The sequence below is a fragment of the Eretmochelys imbricata genome, chromosome 1, assembly GCF_965152235.1.
Source record: "Eretmochelys imbricata isolate rEreImb1 chromosome 1, rEreImb1.hap1, whole genome shotgun sequence".
Classification (NCBI taxonomy): domain Eukaryota; kingdom Metazoa; phylum Chordata; order Testudines; family Cheloniidae; genus Eretmochelys; species Eretmochelys imbricata.
The window spans coordinates 41,826,792-41,840,425 of NC_135572.1; the positions used below are offsets into that span (position 1 = coordinate 41,826,792).

At 44.0% G+C, this 13,634-nt stretch overlaps 1 protein-coding gene across 2 annotated transcripts in view; it reads right to left on the minus strand.

The window, feature by feature from the left end:
• The window catches only part of XPO4 (exportin 4), a 124,666-nt gene that overhangs the window by 69,701 nt on the left and 41,331 nt on the right, over positions 1-13,634 (minus strand). For both annotated transcript variants that reach the window (XM_077809280.1, XM_077809287.1), the window contains exons 3-4: positions 10,369-10,510; positions 9,946-10,084 (exon numbers count right to left, since the gene is read on the minus strand). In XM_077809280.1, coding sequence (XP_077665406.1) covers positions 9,946-10,084; positions 10,369-10,510 — 281 coding nt within the window. The remainder of the gene's footprint in view (positions 1-9,945; positions 10,085-10,368; positions 10,511-13,634) is intronic.

Genomic DNA, 13,634 nt, shown 5'->3' on the forward strand with positions numbered 1-13,634 from the left:
TTAACATCCTTCTAAGGTAGAAAATACCAAAGAAACCCACCACAGTAATATTTAACTTCAAAAAGGAAAACTACACAAAAATGAGGAGGCTAGTTATGTGGAAATTAAAAGGAACAGTCACAAGAGTGAAATGCCTGCAAACGTATGGAAACTTCTTAAAAAACACCATAATTGAGGCTCAAATTACGTAAACCTCAAATAAAAAATAATAGTAAGAAAACCAAAAAAAAAAAAAATGCCACCATGGCTAATCAACAGAGTAAAACAGGTGGTTAGAAACAAAAAGACATCTTTTAAAAATTAGAAGTCAGATTCTACTGAGGAAAATAGAAAGGAGCCTAAAACTTTGGCACGTCAAGAGTAAAAGTATAATTAAGCAGGCCAAAAACAGTTGTTTTTTTTTTTAAAAGAGCAAGTAGCAAATGACAAACGAACAGCAATTTTTTGAAAGGAAGTCAGAAGCAGGAAGACTGCTAAACAATCAGTGGGGTCACTGTATGACTGAGGTGCTAAAGGAGCACTCAAAGAAGAGAAGGCCGCTTCAGAGAAGCTAAATTAATTCTTCGCATCCATCTTCACTGTAGAGGATGTGAGGGAGAGTCCCACATCTGAGCCATTCTTTTTAGGTGACAAATTTGAGGAACTGTCCCAGACTGAGGTGTCAATAGAGATAGTTTTGGAAGAAACTGATAAATTAAACAGTAATGAGTCACCAGGACTAAACGGCATTCACCCAAGTGATCTGAAGGAACTCAAATATGAGATTGCGGAACTACTAAACAGGGTATGTAACCTATCACTTAAATCAGTCTCTGCACCAAGTGTCTGAGGGATAACTAATGTAATGCTGATTTTTAAAAGGCTCCAGAGGCAATCCTGGCAATTACAGGATAGTTAGCCTAACTTCAGTACCAGGCAAATTTGTTGAAACTATAGTAAAGAACAGAATTATTAGACGCATAGGTGAACACAATTTGTGTTGGGGAAGAGTCAACACAACTTTTGTAAAGGGAAATCATGCTTCACCACTCTATTACAATTCTTTGAGGCAATTAACAAACACGTGGACAAAGGTGATATGATTGATACAGTACTTGGACTTTCAGAAAGCCTTTGATAAAATCCCTCACCAAAGGCTCTTAAGAAAAGTAAGCAGTCATGGGATAAGAGGGAAGGTCCTCTCATGGATCAGTAACTGGTTAAAAGATAGGAAACAAAGTCTAAGAATAAATGGTCAGTTTTCACAGTGGAGAGATGTAGATGGCGGTGTCTCCCAGGGACCTGTACTGGGACCAGTCCTATTCAACAGATTCATAAATGATCTGGAAAAAGGGGTAAACAGTGAGGGGACAAAACCTGCAGGTGATACAAAATAATTCCAGATAGTTAAGTCCAAAGCTGACTGAAGAGTTACATGTTAGGGGGCTTATTCCTTCATCCACTTACTTCCCTGGTCCTTCTCGCATGAACAGAGAGCAACAATACCCGAAGTCCAAAGGTGCAAACAATTCGATGTTTATTGGGGTGAACTTCCAGCAAGCATGATTCCAGTTTCCTTTCTTAGTGTCCTCCTTCCTAGCTCTGACACCACAGAGCCTTACACCTGTGTCCCTGTTCCCATTCCTGCCCTTAGCAAAACATGATTCCAATTTCCTTACTCCCATTCCCTGTTCCCATTTCCCCCTTTAGCAAAACATGGTTCCAATTTGTTACCCCCATTCCCTGTTCCCATCTCCCCCACCCACACGCCCACCCCATCACTTCCTGATGACTGCAGACTATATAGTAAAACTTGAGTTCTGCTTTGCTATACCTTAACCAATCATGTTCCTGAAATTTAACTAACCAATCCTAACATATTGTAACATGATTATGTACCCAATTATATCCCAACACCTTAATTAGTTTACACCCAGAAAAATTAATTATACAGCAGACAGAAACAATTACAGAACCAGACAGAGATTATACAAACAATAGCAAAGTGGGAACTATAATGACAAAACAAAACAGAAGTGAGGATTTCACATCCCAGCTATTGATAAGTGAGTTCTTGCCAGACAGGATGCTATCAAACTAAGTTTCCTTTTACATTTTCTAGGCACTTCCCTTTCTCTGGAGGTGATAGGCACTATCAGGACAGGATTGTATTCCTAACAGCCCAATAGCACCTTCTTTCAATGTGACTAGTTTGGAATGTGAGGATGTAACCGTTTGCTTCTCAGCTTATGGCTGCCTCTGTTGCTTAGCCAAAGGCCTTAGCCTAAGAACAGGGCCTCAGACTGTCACAGTAAGCGAAGGCCCTTACACTGGCAGACAGTGATTTTGATTCTCTTTTGTACCTCTATAACTAGCCAAGTGATAAGAGTACACCTAAATTCTTAGAGTATAGGCCTTTACAGACAGGCCTGAATATCTATATCCTAACATTACAAAGGGATCTCACAAAACTGGGTGACTGGGCAACAAAATGGCAGATGAAATTCAGTACTGATAAATGCAAAGTCATGAACACTGGAAAACATAATCCCAACTATACCACTTTAGATAGATCTTGGAATCATTCTCTGAAAACATTTGCTCAATGTGCAGTGGCAGCCAAAAAAAGATAATGTTCAGAACCACTAATAAAGGGAAAGATAATAAGGCAGAAAATATCATGCCACTATATAAACCAATGCCCACACCTTAAATACTGAGTGCAGGTGTGGTCGCCCCATCTCAAAAATATATTAGAACTGGAAAAAGTACAGAAAAAGGTAACAAAAATTATTAGGACCATCACCCAGCTTCCATATGAGTGATTCAAAAGACAGACTGCTCAGCTTGGAAAAGAGATGACAGGGGGCCCCATGCTTGGCCTTTCTCCTATCACCACCTATGCTGCAAGCAACAAGGACAGCGAGAAGACTAACCGAGGGGACTGGCCCAGATTTCAAGGGTGAAATCTGCGTACTATGGACTGCAATATCCAGTGGAGTGAAAAAAAATGCTTAATTTAGATGTTGCCCAGTCTAATAGGGTTGAGAGTTTAGACTGAGTTATATTTTCTTTTCTTTTGCCTATGACTTTCTGCCTATCAGTTAATATCACTTAAAATCTATCTTTTGTAGTCAATAAACTTTTTTACTGTTTATCTTTACCAATAAGTTTATATGAAGCGTGTGGCAAATCTGCTCAGGTTTTGCAAAGGCTGGTGTATATCCAGTGATGAGCTGCCAAAATCTTAACAACAGGTTCCCTCCTCACCCCATGAGGGGGTTGCTGCCCACCCCCACCCCCCCGGGACTCCTGCCCCATCCAACTACCCTGCATTCCTTGACGCCCCCCCCCCCGAACCCCTGCCCCATCCACCCCCTCCCCTGTCTGCCCCCAGAACCGGGCAGGAGGGTCTCGTGGGCCACCGTAGTGGGTGCCCACCCCTAAGAGCCAGAGGGTCTGCTGGGGGGCGAGGTGGGGACTCCCGGCGGTGCTTACCCAGGGCAGCTCCCAGGAAGCATCCAGCAGGTCCCTCTGGCTCCTAGGGGCGGGGGAGAGTAGCTAGCGGGGGAGCGGCCGCTCCCCCACTGATCGCATGAAAAGTGGCGCCTTAGGCGCCGACTCCCTGGGTGCTCCGTTGCTGGAGCACCCATGGGGAAAATTTGGAGGGTGCAGAGCTACCCACCGGCCCCAGCTCACCTCTGCTCCGCCTCCGCCTCCTCCCCTGAACACGCCGCCCCGCTCTGCTTCTCCGCCCCCCCGCCGGCTTCCCGCGAATCAGCTGTTCGGCGGGAAGCCGGGGAGGGCTGAGAAGCAGGCCGCGGCTTCCCACTCAGGCCAAGGGTGGCGGAGGTGAGCTGGCGTGCGGAATGGTTCCCCTGTGCCCCCGCCCCGGGTTACCTGCTGCAGCGCAAGCGGTCCTCCTCGCGCCCGAGCTCACCTTCGCCTCCCTGGGCCTGATCAGGAAGCCGCCGCTTGCTTCTCAGCCTGCCACAGCTTCCCACCAAACAGCTGATTCACGGGAAGCCTGGCGGGGTGGAGGTCAGCTGGTGCGGGGGGGGGGGGGGAGGGCAGAGAAGCGGGGGGGCGGGGCTCATTCAGGGGAGGAGGTGAGCTGGGGGGGGGCAGGGAGCTGCCGGTGGGTGCTCTGCACCCACCAAATTTTCCCCTTGGGTGCTCCAGGGCTGGAGCTCCCATAGAGTCGGCGCCTAAGGCGCCACTTTTGGCCGGTTAAATTTAGAAGCCTTTTAGAACCGGTTGTCCCTCGTGGAACAACCGGTTCTAAAAGGGCTTCTAAATTTAACAACCGGTTCTAGCGAACCGGTGTGAACTGGCTCCAGTTCACTACTGTGTATATCCACTTTCCATTGATGAAGTGGTGAACCAATCAATAAATCTGCATTGCTCATCTTGAGCAGTCTAAGATGGTATATTCCTGAGGTACAGTGTTGGCAACTGGAGGGATTTGGCTTTGCCCTTCTCTGTATGATTCATGAGTGGCTCTGGGAGCATACATGCAATCTAGCTGCATGGAGGGCTCCACATGTGGTTGTACTGAGTGATAACAGCACCTGGAGGGGTTTGCTGCTGGTCACTAGCAAGGCATTGTGAGAGACAGCCCAGAAAGGAGAGAGTTCAGGGGGCACAGCAGTCCCACAGTCCCAGGCTACACCCTGGGGATCCCGTCACACATACCTAAACTGAATTAATTCTAACCAATAAATGGTGACAAACTGTTTAAAATGACACAACTAAACTATAACAAAAACAAAAGATCAATTCCAGTTTACTAAATTCATATAGTACAGACTTAGTGGAGACCTAGTGAACAAGATCAAGTTCAGTTGATTAAAACCTAATTTTAGAAGTTTATTACATTTTAAAAGGTAATCCTGGAAGATACTGAGCTAATTCTGCCTTGCTTGCAGCCCCAAAGACAGGGTTGGAAAGCAGGAGGAGACAGGCAGGATGAGAGGCTGTTCACTCTGTGGGTTTCTTGCACACATCATGGGGGAATGCCCTCTTTTTGGCCCCCCAAGCCCTTCGCTCTTCTCAATTCCTTTCACTCTGGCAGCTGTTAAGGTGCGTAGAAGTGGAGCCCTGCTTCTGTAGGATGGGGTAGTCAGGCGGATCATGGGCCAAGTCCAGACCACGAGATGCTTTTGCATGGACCCCGAAATCTTTGTATTTACTTTTTTTTTTTTTTTTTTTTTTTTTAATTTTCTCTGGAGTCTGGATCTTGACCAAGAAATCTGGACCTGGACAAAAAATAATTGACTATACCTGCCTTAACATCTAGAAATCAGTGGTGAAAACACATTACACATGCTAAAATTAGCCAAGTGCTCTGAGGCCTCTACCAGAAACTCTGTCCCTCAGAAATGCAAGCTACAGAGCAAGAAATGTTGAAGTTACTGGTAGGGGTGCTTTTTCCTGACTGCCAGAGAGAAGACCTGAAAGAAAAAATGCAGGCACACCAAAACCCCTTCTTGCCTCACATTGGACTGCTACAAAGCTACTTTGGGAACAAATAGCCACCCTACTACCCACAAGGCTCTCCCTATCAAGCCCAGGACTCTTCTAGGAGGAAAGGAGTACTTGTGGCACCTTAGAGACTAACAAATTTATTTGAGCATAAGCTTTCGTGAGCTACAGCTCACTTCATCGGATGCATTCAGTGGAAAATACAGTGGGGAGATTTATATACACAGAGAACATGAAACAAAGGAGAGTGATCACTTAAGACGAGCTAATACCAGCAGGAGAGCGGGGGCGGGGGCGGCGAGGGAGAAAACCTTTTGTAGTGATAATCGAGGTGGGCCATTTCCAGCAGTTGACAAGAGTGTCTGAGGAATGGGGTGGCGGGGGGGGAATAAACATGGGGAAATACTTTTACTTTGTGTAATGACCCATCTACTCCCAAGGTCCAGATGTCACAGAAGCAACAACTCAGCATTCCAGGTCCTAATCTTGGCCCACACTATACCACCTTCCCTACCACCAACAGTTCATAACATCTAGTCCCACTGATGGAATTTCTATAACGAGTGATAACACTCGTCTCAAACATCTTACTGTTTCCCTAACTTGAATGCTCTTTTCCACTGCCCAGACTCGCTCACACCTGCCCACAATTCAGTTTACCAATCTCATATCCTTCTGTCCTTCATCCTCTCGTCCCTCTTTCCTATCCATACACTTGACATTCCCGTACACTCCCATCCATCCTCTCTCTATTCTCTTGCTCTGTTCCATCTCCTCATCACTGTCTCATTTCTCACAGTCTTGCACATGCTCCGCCCTGCCACAACCTTTACTTCAATGCTCCTCTTCAAGCTCCATCCTCAGAATAACCCCATTTCTATCAATAATTTTAATTAATATGTACAAAAGTTAAATATATGGAACCTTTGAGAAGTGTGCAGACCTAATGTATTCTTCATGGTCAACCACATACTCTTAATGTTCATCTTTTGTCATCATCCTGGCTGCACACCGGATTCTGCAAGCAAGCTCAAGAACAACATTCACATAAGTAGTCCCCACTGATTTTAAAGAGTACGGAGATAAAAAAGGTAACCATGGAAGGAGGGGTCTGGTGGGAAAGATAGAGCACACTCACTGTCCTCACAGCCCAAGGAGGGAAAAAATGGTCAGGTAGCTTTGAGTCCAGCTACAGGAAGGAAGACAGAAAGAAAGAACTGGGAAGATACCAGTTTGCTTCCCCAGAAGGACCAGATTGCTTACAAGTGACTTTATAAGTAAAATACTGTTCCACTAGCTGGAGCAAGCTTCTTTTATTTATTTTCCATTATATTCCTTGTTCTGGGCCAGACTGAAGAATAATATGCACAGAGATGCCTTTACCTTTTAGTGGCAATATTTGATTTCTTTTTATCTTTATTTTTCCTATTCCATTCCTGCTACCCAAGAGATACGGCCCCAGCCTACACGTGTACAAAGCTGTTTTCAGATGCATACAGAGCAATGTTTAAACACTTATAAACATAAGCTGAGTTGTTGCTGACCCCTGACTGTGCTCCTGTAGTTGCTGAGCTGAGCCAGAGACTGGAGGACACAGAAGGGTAGGTACTTGACCAGAGAGAAATGTTCTGGAGCAGGAGTCTGGGAGGGACACAGAGGTGGGGGAGAGGGAGGAGGACTAGACAGAGGAGACAGTTAGGGGCCATCAAGGGGTGAGAGCCATGCTCCCCAGTCTCAAATTTGGGAGGCTTTGGATGAGAGTAAGTAGAGGAGCCTGGGGAGGCATGAAAGGTGTGAAATGAAGTGAAAGGGACTAGTGAGGCAGAGACTTTCTCTCCCCCATACCCTATATCCCAGCCAGATATATCTTCCTCCCCACCCAAAGGAAGCCCACTTTAATGGGTCTCATAAGTTCTGTTGGAGCATGGCTTCCCTTGTAGTCTTTGTTAACTCGTTTTAAATAGAACAACAGAGATTCCATACTTTAAAAAAAGTTACAGTTAATGGTTCCAGCCAGTTCCTCACTGCCATACAATCCTTCAGTCTTATTAAATTTTATAATACAGTAGCTCCTTGAGGGCCCAGTCAGGAACAGGCTCTGTTGTGCTGGGTGTTGTACAACCACAAGCCAATGAGATTCCTGACCAACTCAATATCACACATCAAACATTAACTTCGTCTTCTTGACTTGTTCTGTAATGGAAATACACTGTTGGGTGTGTACTGTTGAATTTATGTATTGTTTATTAACGTGCAGTAAAGATTTCAAAAGAAATCAAGTTTCAGGGCTCATTAAGCTATGTAGTTCAAGAAGTCCTCTCAGTGTAGCGTGTTGGCAGAGTAGTAGATATTTTTATTACTAGAACCGGAATCAATGATCTATTTCATGTTATGAAGCTTATTCATTGCATGGTGCAGTAAGTTTATACACATGTATTTAGACCTTGCAAGTTTGTATCATAAAATAAATATATTTAAATACCAACAAATGTTAGTTTTGGTAGCAAATAGTGTAGCATATGTTATAGTGGATTGGAAATGGAAATCCCTTGAGTAGAAAGTGACATTTTATATCATAGAGGATTTTATAACCTAAGTTTATAATCACCCCCTTCCGTAAGCCTTGTGTAGCTCCAAAGAACTTGTGCAGAGGGAGTAATATGTTTGTGGGTATGGGAGAGGAGGAAGAGAAACAGATGGTGAAATCTGGTCAGTTTATAGTGGAAGTAGGTGGAAATTGAGGAAAGAGGTGCTGGAAAACTGGGGCGTTACTACAAGGTAGAGATAAGGTTGTGATACATTGTCAATAGTGTATGGTGACTATGTTGGTGGTAAGGTGAGCCCATGGATGGGGAAGCAGAGGTATTTACTGTTGATAGCCTTAACTTATTTCCTTACTTTTTAGGTTTTGTACTAGGTATATTATATAGAGAGCAAACTTAAATGACATACAATCTAGTGTCTGTGTATTGTATTTGAGTGCAAGAGATGGTCCAGTGACTATTCCTCTGATATGCAGCTTTCTACTTGTCCCATTCCTGTATCATTAGTTAAAATCAACTAACTTCCTATACATATACACTCATGTGTATAGAAAATGTTTTGAAACCTCGAGTATCTTTTTCAGGGGGGAAACTACATTCTGAATGTTTCTTTTTTTAAAAAGATTAATATGTATAGTTCTCCTTCCACACAATTATCAATCTCCACACAACTGCCTATTATAGGCGAATATGTGTTTTAAGCAGCTAATTAATGGGGTGAGGATGTTGTTTTTTGTTCAGACATTAGAATACTGTGCTGCCAAACAGGTAATCTGAGTTTAAAAACAATCTTAGAACTTCCATTTCTATGAGTTAGGGAAATCTATTAAACGTGCTACAAACATGGCACACTTTTTAGGATCATGACAGGAGCTGCATTACTCTGACTGCACTTCTTTAATGTGATTTTCAGTGGTGCTGAGCATTTCCAGCTCCCATCTACCTCGAATGGAGTCCTAAGTGCTCAGCAATTCTAAAAGTCAAGCCCCTTTTTACGGGATGTGGGTAGTTTTAGTTGAAAAAATATATATTTACATAATCGTACCTCTATATTTGGGAGGCAAATAATCAAGTTTCTTTAATTTGTAGTTAAGTTAGTTTAGTTTTTAGATATATTTAGATATCAAGTTTATCACTAACGCCTCCATTACGAAAGACTCTAATCTTATCTCCTGGCATAGTAAATGGAATTTAACTAAATGCAAAGATAGACATTGACACCTTGTTTCCACTTTGAACACAATAAGGAAGGGAACACTTACCACGGTCTGATTCTAAATCTAGAGTGAACAAGTTTTGTATTTCCATTCCAGTTTTTACTTCCTCGCAACCCTTTCTCCCCACCTGGCCCAACTCCCAGAGAATGAAGAAGGTCTATGGCTTTTGCTCAGTAGACAATTCCAACAGCTGAACCAAAACAGGGTGCAGCAATGGACAGATGTAAGCGGAACAGAGTCCTACAGAACCACTGCCAGCTAATGGAAAATCCTTTTTTCATATCAAGTGTCATGGTTCTTGAAACAACTCAGAATGGAAACAAGTACAGTGGTTTAATTCTAGCTTTTAGTAAAGATTTTACCCCATACTTTGAGTGAGAGACTAATGGGATCAAACACGCTAGTATTAAAATACAAGTTCAAAGTGCTCATTAACATTTGTCTCTAGAACGCTAAATGAAAATCTACACTTTTCCATAGGACACAGATATTTATCATAGTGTAATAGGGTAAAGCATTGTAAAAACAACATTCATTACAAATTGCTTCAAAACCCATTTCTCACAAAAAAAATCCCAGATTTAGATATTCAAGCAGCCATTTACTATTTTGTTTGATTATGCTTCCTAATTTCATATTCTGGATATGAAAATAATCCAGCAAACTAGTATACTTAATATACAATGTATAATGATTATATTATATTTTAAACAAGAACTTACCACAGTGGGGTTACCACTGCTTATCAACTGGCTGACTTCATGGAAAATGCTCTTGCAGTCAATTGATTTGTCTAATGATCCTCGTTTCACTATTACTGCTACTGCTAATAGAATCTGCTCCCGAACATACTTTTGAAGGCTGTAAACATAATACAAATATTAAGTTCTTGCCATTAAGTTGAACAGCACAAGGCTTCTGTAAAACAGAATTTTAAATCTGGGTTATTTTTTCAAGAACACAATGAAAGCTTAAATGAAAACTGAATTCTACAGATGTCAAACAGCCATCCATTCAGGAATTAGAAGTGTCACTATTATTTAAATGTTTCTACTTGTTAGCCTAGGAAGATTAAACAAAGGTAAATCATGGTTTATGTAGGAATTTATGCAAATATTTTTGGAAGTACTTCCATCCATACTTACTTAGGCCTTTGTAAGACATAAGTTAAAAGGAATGTTCGCAGTGACTCGATGCTACTTTTTTCCAAGAGAATCCATTCTCGCACAACTGCTTCCATTATTGCTGTGGCAGCTTGAAAAAGGACATAGTCCACTTTACTAGTTTCTGTTAAGACCAAAGACATTATTCAATTACCACCTGACATTTTCACTGCTCGTGCTGGTTAAAATGAAAAAATATTTTTCATTCAAAAAAATATATAGTCAGCTGTAGTTTTGTTAACTGATTTTGCTATTTCAGGGGTTAGTTCCGCTCACACGTGACAAGGAGATAAATTACCAGAATTATCATATCATCATATATTATTATGAATGGCATGAGGAGTTGGGAGGAGATGGAGACTAGGATGAGAAGCCTAAGGAGTGGGGACTGACTGGCTAGACAAAGAAAACGGGATTGGGATGAGGAATCAGGGTGGGGGAGGGAGGGGGGAAACTCGACTGGTCACTGACTAACACATAGCATATGTCCATGTAATTAAAGATTGTATCATAATGCCTATGCACAGGAACAGGAATTAATGTGACACAGTCAGCCTTAATTCTTTCATCTTCTAACTTTTGAATGCTTGATTTTGCAACCTTAATGTTATTTTAATGTAGTTTGTGGATGCATAATACACCTCTATCCCAATATAATGCAGCCTGATATAATGCGAATTCGGATATAACATGGTAAAGCTGCGCTCAGGGAGAGGGGCTGCTTTACCTCATTATATCTGAATCTGTGTTACTGCAAGCGGTTCCTCTGAGCCCCCCCACTTACTTGCTGCGGCCCCTCCACCCCAGCTCACCGCCGCTCCGCCTCCTCCCACGAGCGCGCCGCAGCTCCACGTCTCCCCGATTGGCGCGGGAAACCTGGAAGGGGGGGGGAAGAAGCGGAGCAGCGGTGGCGCGCTCAGGGGAGGAGGCGGAGGCAGAGTGGCAGTGAGCTGGGGAGAGGAGCGGTTCCTCTGTGCCCCTCCCACTCGCCCCAGCTCACCTCTGCTCCGCCTCCTCCCACGGGCACGCCGCGGCTCCACTTCCCCCACCCCCCCCTTCCAGGCTTCCCGCACCAAACAGCTGATTGGCGCGGCAAGCCTGGAAGGGAGAAGGGAGGAGTGGAGCGGCGGCGCACTCAGAGGAGGAGGCAGAGCGGAGATGAGCTGGAGCTGGGAGCGGTTCCTCTCCCTACTGATATAATGCGGTCTCACCTATAAAGACAGTAAGCTTTTTGGCTCCTGAGAACCGCGTTATATTGGGGGGGGGGGGAGGAAGGGGGGTGTATATATAAAAAGGACATTGATTTTTTAGGATTTTATAACCTATGTTTTATAAGTATCCTTTTGCTTAAACCTAGTCAAATGTTTGTAGATAACTTAAAAAAACAAACAAACTTGAAACCATCAACTCCTGACTTCTGAATTTCTACTTTTTTTTTAATTTGGGGGGCACTGCAAAAAAAGCATAGAAGGTGCAGTATGCAGGGAAATGGCTACAGAGCGGAAAAGGCAGAAGTGGGCACGATAAGAGGATAAAGAGCTGTATCTGGCATTTGGCTGTGGTGGGATAGCTGGCAGGGCAAGAAAATTGCGTGACACGAAGCACACTTATACTCACACACTACAAACTACTGTAATAATCTTTGTACAAAATATGCCTTGTGAGGTATCATTTGAAAACTAGTCACTCACTGATCATTAATATTCTTTGAGATATATGTATGCAATGTATATTAATAATTATGAATATATGCTGGAATTACAACGTGTGTGTGTGTGTAAACCAGGTATGTTGGGGGACTTGAACAGGTCTATCTTAAACAAAGGATTGTGTGTTTACCTCAATTTACATACACGAGGTAAACAGACCCATCAAGCTAACAAGGAGTGGAGGCAAACCTCATACTAACAAGCGGGGGAGAAGACAGGAGGTGCCTACATCCAGCAGCTTGGTCTGGATTTCACTTTTCAGAAGAATCCATTTCAAAAGTTTACTTGTCTGTAAAAGACTGGGGGGCTGAGCCTCAAGTGATAAGCAACTGAATCCACTGATTGCACACAATATTACTGTATTATAAAAGTTTAGAGAGTAAGGTCTCCTCTGAAAATAAATGACACCCTAGTGATTAACACATATATTTCACAATGATATTAACATTATGTAAGCAATTATGGATACGCATTTATATTAGGCTGTACAGCAGAGATGGGCAAACTCCGGCCCATCGGGCTTTTTAATTTGGCTCTCAAGCTCCCTCCAGGGAGCGGGGTTGGGGGCTTGCCCTGCTCTGTGCTCCAGCCAGATTGGGGGTTTTCCATGCAGCTCCCGGAAGTAGCAGCATGTCCCCCCTCTGGCTCCTATGCATAGGGGCAGCCAGGACCAGGGGGCTCCGCACGTAGTCCTTGTTTCAAGAGGCAGGAACCATGGCCAATGGGAGCTGCAGGCGCGGTGGCAGCGGACAGGGCAGCAGGCAGAGCCACCTGGCCACACCTCTGCATTGGACTGGCGGGGGACATGCCACCGCTTCCAGTAAGTGCCTCCTGGAGCCTGCACCCAAGCGCCCCCCCAGCACCCCAACCCTCTGCTCCAGCCCTGATCCCCCTCCCGCCCTCCGAACCCCTCAGTCTCAGCCCAGAGCACCCTCCTGCATCCCAAACCCTTCATCCCCAGCCCCACCCAAGAGCCCGCACCCCCTCCTGCACACCAACCCCCAATTTCATGAGCATTCATGGCCCACTACACAATTTCTATACCCAGATATGGCCCTCAGGCCAAAATGTTTGCCCACCTCTGTTGTACAGTCTGCCCAGACAGGAGGAAATTGCACAGCTATCTACCCTTCTCCTATGTAAATTAAGCATGGTGGAATCAAACAATGGAAGCCCCATCCGGGGGAGGGAAGCACACAGGAAGTCATCCTGCCTCTTGAAACAAGGTAATTGAACTTTGGAAGATACAAGTAAGGACAGACGCCAGCTTTGCCATCCATCACTAGACAGACACAAGAGGCCAGAGTTCCTGCAAGCTAAGAAAGATGGGTCCTTCCACCAAGGGGGGGGCGCTGCTGAAGTCTCTGAAACTGAATATAGGTGAGAAACGTGCTTAGGCAAAGAAGCAAAGGGAAGCCAGAACCTTGTTCTTTTGTGGAAGGTCCTAACTGAGGAAAAAGTCAGCCATGACTGGGAAGAAAAATGACTGGTGAGAGAAATCATCTCAAACAAAGTCTGTATCTTGCTAGATTTAAGTTT